General features: G+C 39.0%; 1 protein-coding gene across 8 annotated transcripts in view; it reads left to right on the plus strand.

Annotated features, from left to right (window-relative positions):
• Positions 1–13,561, plus strand: part of LOC107763003 (serine/threonine-protein kinase ATM) — a 92,023-nt gene that overhangs the window by 11,192 nt on the left and 67,270 nt on the right. For 7 of the 8 annotated variants that reach the window (XR_012710970.1, XM_075255955.1, XM_075255957.1 and 4 more), the window contains exons 16-23: positions 5,891–5,939; positions 7,795–7,866; positions 11,247–11,384; positions 11,485–11,574; positions 11,653–11,840; positions 12,085–12,685; positions 12,776–12,847; positions 12,945–13,097. Coding sequence is in view for 7 of the 8 variants with exons in the window: in XM_075255955.1 (XP_075112056.1) it covers positions 5,891–5,939; positions 7,795–7,866; positions 11,247–11,384; positions 11,485–11,574; positions 11,653–11,840; positions 12,085–12,685; positions 12,776–12,847; positions 12,945–13,097 (1,363 nt within the window). In the remaining variant the exon portion in view is untranslated. Of the gene's footprint in view, positions 1–5,890; positions 5,940–7,794; positions 7,867–11,048; positions 11,155–11,246; positions 11,385–11,484; positions 11,575–11,652; positions 11,841–12,084; positions 12,686–12,775; positions 12,848–12,944; positions 13,098–13,561 lie in introns of those variants that run through there. The other variant, XM_075255961.1, reaches the window with a different exon arrangement.

A 13,561-nucleotide genomic window follows, 5' to 3' on the forward strand; every position in this document is an offset into this window, starting at 1 on the left:
AATACAATTGAGTTTGATCTTCTGCAGTGGATTGCTTCTGTCTTCAAAACATCTAGTGTTCCTTTCCCCTCCAGACTGTCCACCAAATACAAGCCGGAACAGTCCTCCATCTATCTCTGCTAGTTGCTTCAGCTCCAGCTTCTTCCCAACTATAAATGACATCTTTAATCCTGTATGGCATTGACCATGAAATACCCCTAAGACTAATAAAGATTTTCCATAGTTGGTCTGTAATCTTGCAATGTAGAAACAAATGGTTGACAGTTTCTGCATTTTCCCCACACAGAAAACATCTTGAACACAGAGATATTCCCCTTTTTATGAGATTATCCTGGGTTAAAACCGCCTCCTTTGCTAGTAGCCAAGTGAAGCAAGCTACCTTGTATGGAATCTTTGTTTTCCATATATGTTTCCAAGACCATGTGTCTACCTGTTGATTATCATGATTCAAAATCTTATATGCATCCTTCACTCGGTAAACCCCTCTGTTGTGCCTCTTCCACCATATTGAATCAAAACCTTCCTGTAATCCTGTAAATGCATCCAGCTCTTTGTAGAGGTCAGTTAGTCTTATTATCTCCCAGTCATTCAGCTGTCTTCTTAGAGCTATTTCCCATCCTTGACAACTCCTCATTTCAGCTACTGTCTTATGCTGGTTTTGTGCTAAAACGAACATATCTGGGTATCTTTCCTTTAAGCTTCCAATTCCTAACCAGTTATCATTCCAAAATGATGTGTTCCTTCCGTTGTTCACTCTTATGGATGAGTGATTCTTCATTATTGGCCAAAGTTCTCTGATGGATTTCCACACACTTACTCCATGTGATGTTCTGACTTTTTTTGACACCCAGTTGTTTTCTTCACCATACTTTGCTTTGATCACTTTGGACCATAAAGATTGGGGTTCTTTAGAGTACTTCCATAACCATTTAATTCTAAGAGCCTTGCTTTGGTTCTTCAAATTCCTTATCCCCATTCCACCTTGTTTTTTATCCATTGTTAGCGTCTTCCAATTGACTAAATGGAAGACCTTTTTCTCCTTATTGCCTTGCCAAAGGAAAGTTCTTCGGAGTTTGTCCAATCTCTGTAGAACGCCTGCTGGAATTGGGAACAAAGACATCATGTAAGTAGGTAGAGAGTCTAATACTGAGTTGATTAGAACTAGCCTACCCCCAATGATAGGTACTGCGATTTCCATCTTGACAACTTCTTCTCACACTTTTCTATGACTGAATTCCAGATTTCTTTTGATTTGGATCTTGCACCAAGAGGCATCCCAAGGTAAACAGTTGGTAGGGACCCAAGTTCTCCTCCCAATATCTGAGTCAGTTGCCCCATATTGTTAACTTCATTAATGGGAAAAATATTGCTCTTTCTCCAGTTAATGTGTAATCCTGATACTCCCTCAAATAAAACCAAAATGATCCTTAAGAATCTAAGTTGGTCTTTTTCAGCATCACAGAAGACTAGAGTATCATCTGCATATTGGAGATGTGTGATCTCTAGATTGGTAGCCCCACTCCTGTTTACCTCAAAGCCTTTAACCCATCCACTGACTTTAGCCGTTTTGATCATGTTGTTTAATCCTTCCATGGCTATGATGAATAGAAAGGGAGATAAAGATCACCTTGTCTGAGACCTTTGTGTGAATGAAAATGACCTTTCGGACATCCATTTATAAGAATGGAAAATTTCACAATAGATATACAAAATTTCATCCATCTAATCCATTTTTGCCCAAAACCCATTTGTTCTAACATTCGTAGTAGGAAGCTCCAGTTCACATGGTCATAGGCCTTCTCGATATCCAATTTGCATAAGATTCCAGGTTCTTTCTTTTTTATTCTTGAGTCCACTGCTTCATTAGCAATCAACACTGCATCAATTATTTGTCTTCCTTTGATGAACGCCATTTGTTGAGCATCGACAATTTTCCCAACCACCCTCTTAAGTCTTTCAGTTAAGACTTTTGCGAGCAGTTTGTAGAAGCTCCCTATCAGACTGATCGGTCTGAAATCTCTCAATTCTTTCGCACCTGTCTTTTTTGGAATCAAAGCTATATATGTTGCATTGAAGCTTTTCTCAAACATCTCTTGTGAATGGAAGTTGTTAAAAGCCGCCATGATATCTTCCTTCAGAATGTCCCAGCACTTTCTGGAAAAACCCATTGTGTATCCATCTGGCCCTGGAGCCTTGTCACTTGCACACATCTTCAGACTGCTCAGCACTTCTTGTTCCTCAAAATTACTCTGTAAAGACTCCCTTTCTGATTCAGAAATGCTTGAACTATTTTCGAAATTGACTGTTGGTCTTCACTGTTCAGGTTCTGTGTAAAGCTCCTTGTAGAATTCTATGATCTCGTTCTCTATTCTTTCTGGATCCTCGATTACTTCATGTCGAATCATTATTTGGTCAATGTTGTTGTTTCTCTTGCGTGCATTTGCAGTCCGATGGAAAATTTTTGTATTCCTATCCCCTTCTTTGAGCCACAAAGCTCTTGATTTTTGTCTCCAAGCCAATTCTTCATTCTTGAGTTGCACCTCAATCTCCATTAGAGTGGCTGCTTTCCTGACTGATTCCTCCTCTGTCAACGCTCTTAGTTGTTGCGTTGTCTCAAAATCTGCTAGTTGACTTAGCAATTTTGATTTCTGCAGTCCCAAATTCCCTTCGTAACTTCTACTCCATCCTTTTAGCTTGCCCTTGAGAGCTTTTAACTTGCAAGCTAAAATGTAATCAGGTCTTCCTGAGAATTCAAAAGATCCCCACCACTCTCTAATTCTATCCTCAAAGCCTTCCACATTCAGCCACCAATTTTCAAACTTAAAGTATGATTTAGCTTGTTCCCACGCACCACAGTCTAGAGCCACAGGTGAATGGTCCGAAATCAACCTTTGTTGGATAGATTGCTTGATATTTCTGAACCTTACATCCCATTCTTCTGAGATGAGAAATCTATCAATTCTTGAAGCCGCTGTATGATTGTCCCTTTTGAACCAAGTATAGTTTCCTCCTTCAAGTCGAAGATCTATTAACTCCATATCTTCTATACAATCCGAAAACTCCACCATCGCTCTGGACCTCCTTGAACATTCCCGTTTTTCAGAAGGGTACCTTGTAACGTTAAAATCGCCACAAACCGCCCAAGGACCTTCCATCAATCCCCTCACTGCACCCATTTCTCTCCATACTTTTTTCCTTTCTATTCTACAATTTGGAGCATACACTCCTATTATGTGACATTGAAAATTCTGTAGAAGAGCGTCAAACTTACACGTCAAAGTGTATGCACCAGTCTGTAACACCTCCCCTTTCCATACTCTGCAATCCCATAACAACAAAATCCCCCCTCTCGTGCCGCTAGCTTCTAAACATGCATACCTCACCCATCTACCACCCCATATTTGCCTGACTATTTCCTCGATATCCCCCTCGACTTTTGTTTCTTGCATGCAAATAATGTCTGCCCTCCAATTCTGCACTTGACTTTTTATTATCTCCCTTTTCTTCTTATCGTTTAATCCCTTACATTCCAGGAAATTACTTTGATCATCATATAGAAATGATTGATAGATCTCTTCCCCTACTCCTTTTTCCATCACTCTTGAACTTGACATCGAACGAAGTTAAACCTTTTAATTCCAGTGATCCTTTGAATCTTTGTTTCTTCACCTCCAACTCTGTCTCCACCCTTCTTACCTGTCTGCAGCTGTCAATTTGCATTAGCAACTCCAGTACTTCTTCATGTCCTTGAAAATCTACTCCAAACATTTTCCCCAATTTGATCATATTTTGGTGGACCCATATTGTTGCATCCATGTCTTTATCCAGTGATGAAATGTGTTGCTGAACTGCTATAGGAATCACCTCCTCGATTTCCCACTCTTGAATAGAGCTAAGTTGCTTTAGGTGTTCCCCAGTGCTTCCCACATGTTCATTCCCCATCTCTGAGTTTATGCTTTGCTCCCCTTCCTTCTGTTCCGATCTTGCCCAATCTGCTCCTCCATCTGACTGATTGCAACTGATAATTGTTTCCTTTTGCATACTTTCGAGATTCACATTGAGGGTTTGGTCCCCTGGAGAACTCTTTTGCCCCTGAGTAAGAAGGCCCTCCCATTTCGTCGATATAAGGCTTCCGCCCAATATCATCAGAGATCTCACACGAGAGGTCATTAAAAATGACTTGTGCAGCCATATCGTGACACTTTACTGCTCTGATTCATCGAAGTTGAACCTTGTGCAAATTGTCCACTTGCCTTTCCTTTACCAGTGTTAAGCTCATACCGTGTCTTTCTTTCAGCCCAGATTGGGATGAAAAATTTGGTTCTGTCTCTTTCAATCCCCACCTCATTGGGAGTCTTTCTGCCATCACCAACAATTTTGATTCTTGCCCACTTAAGATGGTTTTTGAGATCAGTTTCTTCTTCTGTAGCTAACCATCCCCCACAGAGATCTCCTATTTCTTTGAAGGTCTTTTGTGACCATAGATGTAAAGGAATCCCCATGGCTCTAATCCAGCATGTTTCCTCAATTTGTGAGTTTGGAATGCAACCGGCAGTATGATTCCACCATTCCAGATGAAGCTTGAATTTTTTCCATCTCCATTCTCCTTGCACAATCTGCTCTGCCATGAATCTGTTTGGAAATTCAAAAAGAAACATGTTTCCTGTCATTTCATATATGTTTACTCCGTATGCTTTGTTCCATGAAGCACTAGCCCATCGCCTTATGTCTGCTAAAGTGGGTCTCTCATTGATTTCTTTCCCAAAAGACCCGATAATACATCTTTTTAGTAGGCCTGTATCCTCTCCTCCAGTAGGTTCCATAACAGAGATTTCCCCATTGTTCGTGTTGACCCTTGCCTCTCGAAGTGTATTGGACTGCCATTTACTCTCCTTAACTACTTGGGCATAAGGGATATTTTCCACAGTGTTTCTGGGTGGTGCTATGGAAATCAGCCTGGTGGTCTGATTAATGAATCTTTCTATCTTAGCTGCTATGTCTTTCCAGCCAGAGTTCAGAGTTAACTCTGGGAGTATTATTACTGACCTCCCTTCTCCCTTCAGTGACAGAATACTCATATATCTTCCATGAGCGTTATATTTCCTAGTACAGAAATGTTCTGTCATTTGTTCCTTGTACTTCCATCTCTTCACTAGATTGTTTTGATCTGTCGAGGCTTCATTAAGTGCAAAGCAGATCCATTCCATTGCCTTTCTGCCCATGGATGATCTTCTCATCATGTTGCGACTTCTCTCAACCCATTCAAACCATGTGTCTTTGTTAGAGTTCCATCTGGTGATGTCAAAAGATTTGAATCCTGCGTTGAAATATATCCTGTTGTCTCCCATATTGTACTAAAACCAGCTGCTCAACTTATGAAGGTTAGAGTTTGTTTGGAAGTTATCCCGGTGGGCTAGAAAACTCGAAAATGAAAGAGGAAAAACCAGAACCAGAAATCTGGAAGGTTCCTACCACCGGCCAAAATAAAAGTTGTCGGAATTCAGAAAGGATTGTATGGTTGTGGTCGGAATTCCCTAGTGATTGTGCTGTCTAGAAGAAATTTTTTGAAAAAGTGGTCGGAAATGTGCTCACGCGCCGGCGCGTGGCTTTGTCCTCGCCGGAGTCTGGCTGCGCGTGGGGGCGCGTGGGGGTGTTTTATCGGAGCTATTTTCAGAGGGGTGGCCGGAATTTGATCGGCGTTCTAATGGTGTTAATGGATTCTCAGAATTCCTTGTTCTCAGGCTCCTCGGGGAGTGTGCCTGAGAGAGTGAGAAAATCTCATGTCCAAATGCTTGATGCTTCTCATCATTGACTTGAAGTATTTTACTTGTTGCTCTTTTCGATCTGCACTGATTTTGCTGTCTTCTCATCTTTCCCCTTCGATTTTCAGATCTGTTTTGTGCTTCATTTCGTGTTACTTTTCAAGGAAAGGCTATCAAGTAAGTGCTCCTCTAATAAGTTCATTCTGATTTTTGCTTTATATTCCTCTTCGGTTTTCCGACAAGGGTTAGAAAAGAAATACATCCTAATCATTTGATGAAGGCATGGTGGTAAACACAATTATTGAAATTATTCATGCTGCTCTTTTGGTTGATGCACCAAGATAATGTCTTAACTCTGCATTTGCAGATAGATCTTTTAGTCCCTGGATTATTGACATTTTGTTAACATTTTGATGGTGGGCATCTTCTCTCTATCCACTCTTCAAAGTGCATCTAAGAGTTGTAGTCTCCTCACTGGGATTTAAAGAAAAATGAAAGCTGCTATTCCATCTTTACTAGTTTTATATCCTATAAATAGTTATACAATGAAGGCTTCTTTTTGATCAGTCAACATTTCAAAAAAAAAATTTAGTTTGTTTATTGTATCAGCACCAAGGATTTTGTAATTTCTGATACTTTAGCACCGAGGATTTTATTATACTTTGATAAGTTAGCACGAATTTTTTTCCACAAGGAAAAAACTACATTTACAGATGAAACTTCTGAAAGATGAATCAATTAATGGGAAATAGTAGATACAAGAATTTGCTTCATCTGTTCTTTATCCAAAAAAAAAAAAAAACCAAAATTTGATGTATCTGCAGAAACCTTTTAATACTAAGCCAATTAAGTGAAATATGCAGTGTTTTCAGAGGCTCATTTGACGCGCACTTAAGCCTTGAAGCTCAGGGTAGGCGCTTCGCCTCACTTAGGCTGCTTCAGTGTAGATAAGGCACTGCAACGTGCGCCTAATTGCTCATAAGTTGTATCCTGAATAGAGCTGTACTAGACAATAAATATGGTTGGCAAAAAATATATATTAATCAGTTGATTGTCAAGGAAATTATTATGAATTAAGTTGTCACTTTCTCTTCGTTGCGCCTTTTTTTTAACTAAAGCTCACACTTTAATTGCGCTTTGTGCTTAAAGCCTGGATAGACCTGGAGTGCTTTTTAACGCTTTTTTGCTTTTGACGATGGAAATATGACTTGTTATATGCTCTACCAGATTTTGGTCATCCTTGGAAGTCTCTCATATAAGGCTAACAAAGTGACAACAGTCACGATGAAACAACAATGGAACTAAAAGGCCTATTCGTAGGAGATTTAGTGCTCTTTTTTTCTTAATGTTTTAGAGATTTTCTCTGTTAGCAAGCAGGGAATACATTTTTTTTGTAGTTTTAGGGGTCGTTCAGTTACCAGGATGGGATAGACAAGGATATCCCATGTGATTAGCTATCCCACCTTCTATATGGGATAGCTAATCCCACCATTTTAGTACAAAATGGTTCCTGGGACTAATTAATACTCATAACCAAACACGGGATAAAATAATCCTGCATTTTATCCCGGAATTATTATCCCTTATCCCACCAACCAAACTATCTCTTAGATCATTGCTATCCATGTTTTAGAAAGCTTGCATAACTACCCTGGTGGACCCACACTGAAATAAAGGTTGTAGATTTGAACTTTCCATTTAATTTGGCTAGTTAAGAATAAAACAAAGGCTCTAGGACAGGCTTTGTTCTCATGTGAAGGGGATTGATGTAGCGTATATGTGGCCTTAATAAACTCAAGTACCATGGTGAATTTGGGCTTTTGTCAGATTGATTTAGTAGTGTATCTGGGAGCTTCTCTTCTTTGAACTCTTAACATTTAACATTCTGACAATTTGTATTGACCTTTTTCCATGGTTGGTGGTTTATATAGTTTTGCTTTATTGTGCATTAAAGATGTGTTTGGGAAAATTAACTTGCTTAGCTATCTTCTTTTATTCCTGTCTTTTAAAATAGTATCTTCTTTTCCTGTAGGGTGATCTTAGAGACGCTTTACATTTGAGGCAAAATCTTTTGAGAGCTGTTTTGGCTGTTCCTTTCTGGAAGGTTTGTTATATTATACTGTTATATGTTGTTAGATAGTTAGTAGTTATGTAAATAAGTGTAGTCCCACATGGAATAGGAGAAGAGTAGGTATTGTATGTTGTTATAAATAGGGTTCTTGTATTATAGTTAACACACATCAATAATATAATTTTCCTCTGTATTATTCCTCACACGGTATCAAAGCGTGAGTGAGACACATCTGGGAAAGTCAGACAGTCGCTGTACGTCAAATTCCGGCGACTTTCTAGGGCTGAATTACATCAGATCAGTCTCTGTTGGTGTTGTGCGAAAACCAATACCACCACAGGCCCCAGCTTCCCAGACCAAACCCCAATAATAACCTCCGGCAACCAACTCCTCACGCGCTCTCACACACCGATCAGAGGACAAATTTTCCAGCGAGATCTACTCCACGCGCTGGCGGGTGGAGCCTTTTCTGGCCATTTTTTGAAAAACTTTCTTCAGGACAGTGTGATCGCCCAGTGATTCCGAGCCTACTCTTCTCCTATTCCATGTGGGACTATACTTATTTACATAACTACTATCTATCTAACTTATGTTATTATCCCTTTTTTGTGGATAAAGTAGTATTTTGTTGATGTTTTAGGGTAATGAAACATCGTATACAAGTTGTATACCAAAGATAAGGAACCTACATAAAAATATTGTTCTCCAATCTCTACCAAAAGACAACCAATTGTCTATATAAATAGGGATCTTTTGGATGCACCAAAACTTAATGAAAAACAAAAGAGATGTCCTAATCTGTGCAAGATCATATTCACCCGTTTGGACGCGCGCCTGTTCCTTTCCTTTAAAGCACCCACATAACTGCATTTATCTTTTAACTGATTTTGGCCAACGATGGTGACTGAAAATGTGAAGAACATGAAAGGTGCAAGAATGTATTTCATGATTCTCCTACTCATTTGATGTTGTTCCTGGTACGCTTATTCTTTCCCCCATTTTCGGAGCATCTAATATTTAGTCTTTTGAAAGCCTACATAGGCACAGTAAATGTGTTAGAGCTGGACTCCATGATTGATTTACTCAGCTCTTTATACACATTGTAGAGCTCTTACATTTTTGGATGTACATTTCACCAGCATTATCTTTTTGCTTGTTTACATAAAAAAAAACACATATGTTACCTATTATAAAAAAAGCCTGTATTTGTGCAAAGGTTATAGCATCTGACCTTTTTGTCTTTATTTTTGCCCCAATTATTTTAGTAGTGCACAATTTATCGATACCAAAAACCCATATAAGAAAGCTGTATGAAAGAATTCTTTTCTACATAAGCATTCCAATCTTACATGTTTGGGTTAATCATGTTTGCACCAAAACTATGCCAAAAAAAAAATAAAAAAATAAGACCTCCATCTTTATTTGAAACAAGGTCTTCGCATTAAAAGCTTGATTATTCCTTTTTCTCACTCTAGTCCAGATTGCTGCTAGAGGAGTCACTTCCAATGCTCTATTTCTTCTTGTTGTTTACTATTTGAGTTTCTGACATTTAAGTAAAGCCCTGTATTTGGAATTACACAGCGAATAATTTCTGGATAAGAAAAAATATCTGGATCTAACTCCACATGTTGTGATGACTATGGAGTGAAAGAGTAGTTTGATCTACACAACTTCCCCTGCTTCTTTACGTTTGTAACACCCATTTACGTGGTTTCTTAATCAAGTTAATGGCTAACACACGTTTGTGTATATTCTGGACTATTTGGCTAGTGAGGAATAGAGCTTGCTTTGATGGACAGCGAGATCATATTGTTAGAGTTAGAAGCAAGTGTTTGCATAATCTGTTTATTTGGTGTAAGAGTAGTCTGATTGATAGTAGTGATCATTATATTGACTTCTTGGAGTTACTAGGGAAATGCTGTAATTGACTGTATGGTTATTCCCAGCAGTCTTTGGTAGCTTTCTTGTCCCGTCTTGATACTTGATTAATAAACCTTTACCTTATTAAAAAAAACACCCATGTTGGGTGCTTTTCCACGGTACCTCATTAGTGGTATTTACATGGTCTTGTCCTTTGCTTCCTTAGATGTTCCAGCTGTTACGTTGGCTGTTCTCCCAATTTTTCTTGGAGCCCTCCTATTCCACTGTTTGGGAAGGGTAAATCTTTTCTCCCTATTTAGTAGTTTTGACTTCATACTGAAGCAAAACCCCTCTAGTGCTCCTTCCATATCCTGGAGTTGCTCTCTTTCCCATAACATAGATGAAGTCAAATGAGTAGCTCCTTTTTCTCCTAACCATGGAAAGCCTACCGATGCTTCCATCCAAAATCACTATACCTCCTTCCCTCTTTGATGTATTCCCTACCCAGCTACCCTGATTTTGCGAGATGAAAAAGGCTGCTGAATTTCTCTTTTTCCAAAGGCGATCTCATGGTTCAGATTGTTCTTAGAATGTAATCCTACTTCCCCTTTTGGGTTCCACAATGGTTGGCAGTGAGGTTGAATTCTTCACAATCCACTCCTAACATGATCTTTCAGCCACTGATCTCCTCTATGACATCTCTTCCTCCACCCAGACCTTCCCTCCCATGAAATCTCAATTAATCAGTCATATTTTTCACCCGCAGACGACCACCCTTATTGTAAGAGGTAACCTTTGCTGCATGGGATGATATTTTGTTCACTTCATCTAATGGAGAATTTCCCTGGAAACGTTCGTTTATATCTGCCACATTAGCTGGGAAGTTGAGCAGATATGTAAATAAGTAGGGAACTAGAGAATCTGCTTTTGATTAGGGCAGTTTCCTCCTATGCAAGAGAATTTTGTTGCTGACTTGCTAATCTTTATATCTGGAGCACTGGGCTCCATGCTGTCCTTTCTTTATAACTGGTTCCAACGGCAGTTCCGAAATAAGTGGAGGGAAGAGAACCCACCTTGCTTCGAGCAATCTGGACAAGGTTGAGATATAATGGCACTTCTCCCTCTACTGCGTTTGAGATAATCTTCTGCTGTCTGACTTCTTGAAGCCAAATCAGGGTCCCTCTTTGATGTCTCTATTTCCCATCCTCTAGTGAGCCATTTATCAGCCCCTAGAACCTGACTGAAACATGAAAAAGTTGATCATGCTCTCCACTTGGGCGGCAAAATCCTTCTTTCTCATAATAAACTCCAGGATTCTCATAATGTTAACAAACCCCAGTTAACATGGTAATATGCTTCCTTAAAATCAAGTGCACCTGAAATTCTAGGATCCTCTCCTTCCAATCTGAAGTCAATCCACTCTTTGAAAATCAAAGGGGCATCAAGATATTGCTTCAAAGTGTAAGACATTATGGCACAATGATGTTGCATGTTCTCTGCAAAAGCACAAGGTGTTTTGGTTAATGGTGGTGCTTGACTGCTTTCACATGTAGGACTGTTCAATGTTGAATAAACAGCTGGTTGCTATATTGCCTACAGCTGTTTATGCTCTCTGTACTGGTGGTACACCATTGCTTGATAAAGGACTTTCCCCGTCACACTATGTTCCTGAAATTCTGAATGATGTGAAGGTATATATTGTTGTTTTTGCATAAGTTTATGCTTATACCTATTCTCTCTCTCATGAATACTGTTAAGTTGACTAAGATGCTGAAATGCCCATTGTTGTAGGTCGAAGATCATACACATGAAAGTGAGCATGAATTTTTTGAATGCTCCGTTGAAGTTCTTGCAAGAATTGGACATGAATCTGATCTGGAGGTGCTACACTCTTTTATTGTGTTTTCATCTCTTTGTGGTCAAAGTACTTCATTTCTACAGTCTTTTAACTGGTTTCAGGACGTTCAGTCACCTGGTTGCCAAAGCATACGTCTTCCCCGGCAGATCAGAGATCCACTTTGTCACGAAGTCGAAAATCACATTCTTGAAATTATAAAAGATGAAGAACATGAAAAGATGCTTCTATCTGATGTCATCTTCCTCTGTGCTATTTTATCAAACTTCATGTATTGTTCATATAGTACAAGGTCTGTCCTTTTTGATTTAATGTTTGCATGATTCAGTCTTAGTCTTAGTGATTGTCTCTGATAATGATGTTAATAGTCTTAGTCTTAGTGATTGTCTTTGATTTCCATACTGGTATATCATCGGTAGGGAACTGATTATTGGCATTATCTTTCCCTCTGCTTTTAAGTTTCATCTCTTGCTTGCAATGGAATGCCTTCATTAATCTTTCTATTTGTGTTGGCTTCATGTGCTGTTCACTCTTAGGCTAGGAGAAGAAATTATGCCTTGCCTTGCCACTCTGAGTCAATATGTGTCGAAGTTGTTGGATCGAGCTGCTTCTATCTTAGAGAAAAGTTATGACGACCTCGTTTGTGGTTTGTCGGGTTCAAGGTCAATATTTGACACAATTGGGACCATTGGTGTGTCCTTTGAAAGCTTTCTATGCTCCCCATTGTTTAATGAGATGCAAAACGACGACAACATAGATGTACTAGCTGCAGTAATTCAATCTGTGGAGAGGATTCTGAAGGTTCTTGCTAAACTGTATGAAGGATCCTCAAGTAGTGGAAGTAATTTTCATTCAAAGAGGGGCGACCTTGACTCTTCTGCATCTGTTTCTAGTCACGATTCTCATCCAGTAAATAGCCGTACTAGTATGATCATGGACATGGAGTTGGATGTGAACATTAGTTCCAAAGATACTGATGCTGTAAAAATTGGGGGAAAAGCTACTGCTGAAATATTGGCTTCGTCTGTAAATCAGAGAATGGAAGTCGTATCGATCATCACAAAGTTCTTTTCAGCTTTACCATTTCATACATGGGATGTCATCTTTGAGCTCATGGAGAAAGAAAGTGATCCAAGGGTAATCCTATTGGAATTTTTTGTTCTGGAATTGTTTCTTGATGATATCGCATTTTGTTGAGTTTTTTGTGAGCTTTTGATTTTTAATTAGGTCCTGGAAGTAATTATACACGGCCTTTGTCAACATCCTCATTGGTCTTCCAGCAGAAAGTTCTTAAATTTGGTAATGCGGCTCTTTGATGTTTATTTGTCTTAGTTATTGCATGTTATTTATGCTTTTGAAAACTCTGATAATTACTTAGTTCTTCTTTTCTTTACAGGTTACTTCCTTAAATGATTTCCTAGACATTCAGGCAAATCTCAAGGTCCAGTCTCTGAATGTGCTAGCTGCCATCTGCAGTTTGTTGGAGAGTCTTTTATCCTGTGAAGATGTTGCAAAGTTCAAAAAGAGTCGGGAAAAATTATCTGAAGAGGTATAATAGGTGTATCTTAGATTTTCCTGCATATTACACGGTGCTAAATGTAGTTCTAGTTAAACCAAGTTATGTATTCAAAAGAAAGTTCCTATATAACGTGCTCCTTAGAGCTCTTTCCTGCAGTGTACACTGGTAATGCTTCTCTGCATGTTTGCTTTTACCATTTTAAGGTCTTTTCAGATTGTATAGTACGCAAAATTCCATTCTTGATCATCGTGTACTTCGTATCAAGTAAAATTCGATTGGATGAAATGATACAGACAATCCGGATGTCTTGGATAGGAAGATACTTAATTGCTGCAGGGTCAACAAGTTTGGACCTCTTTAGCGAATAGTCAAACTTACAATAGGTTACAACAAGGATTCTGAAGTGTCAGAATTCTTACTGCTATTTATATTTAAAATTGGAATTTCTTGCCTTAAAAGTAGAAGAAAAGAAAATCCCACATATGAGATTTACC

Source organism: Nicotiana tabacum, chromosome 6, assembly GCF_000715075.1.
Source record: "Nicotiana tabacum cultivar K326 chromosome 6, ASM71507v2, whole genome shotgun sequence".
In the NCBI taxonomy this organism is placed as follows: Eukaryota; Viridiplantae; Streptophyta; class Magnoliopsida; order Solanales; family Solanaceae; genus Nicotiana; species Nicotiana tabacum.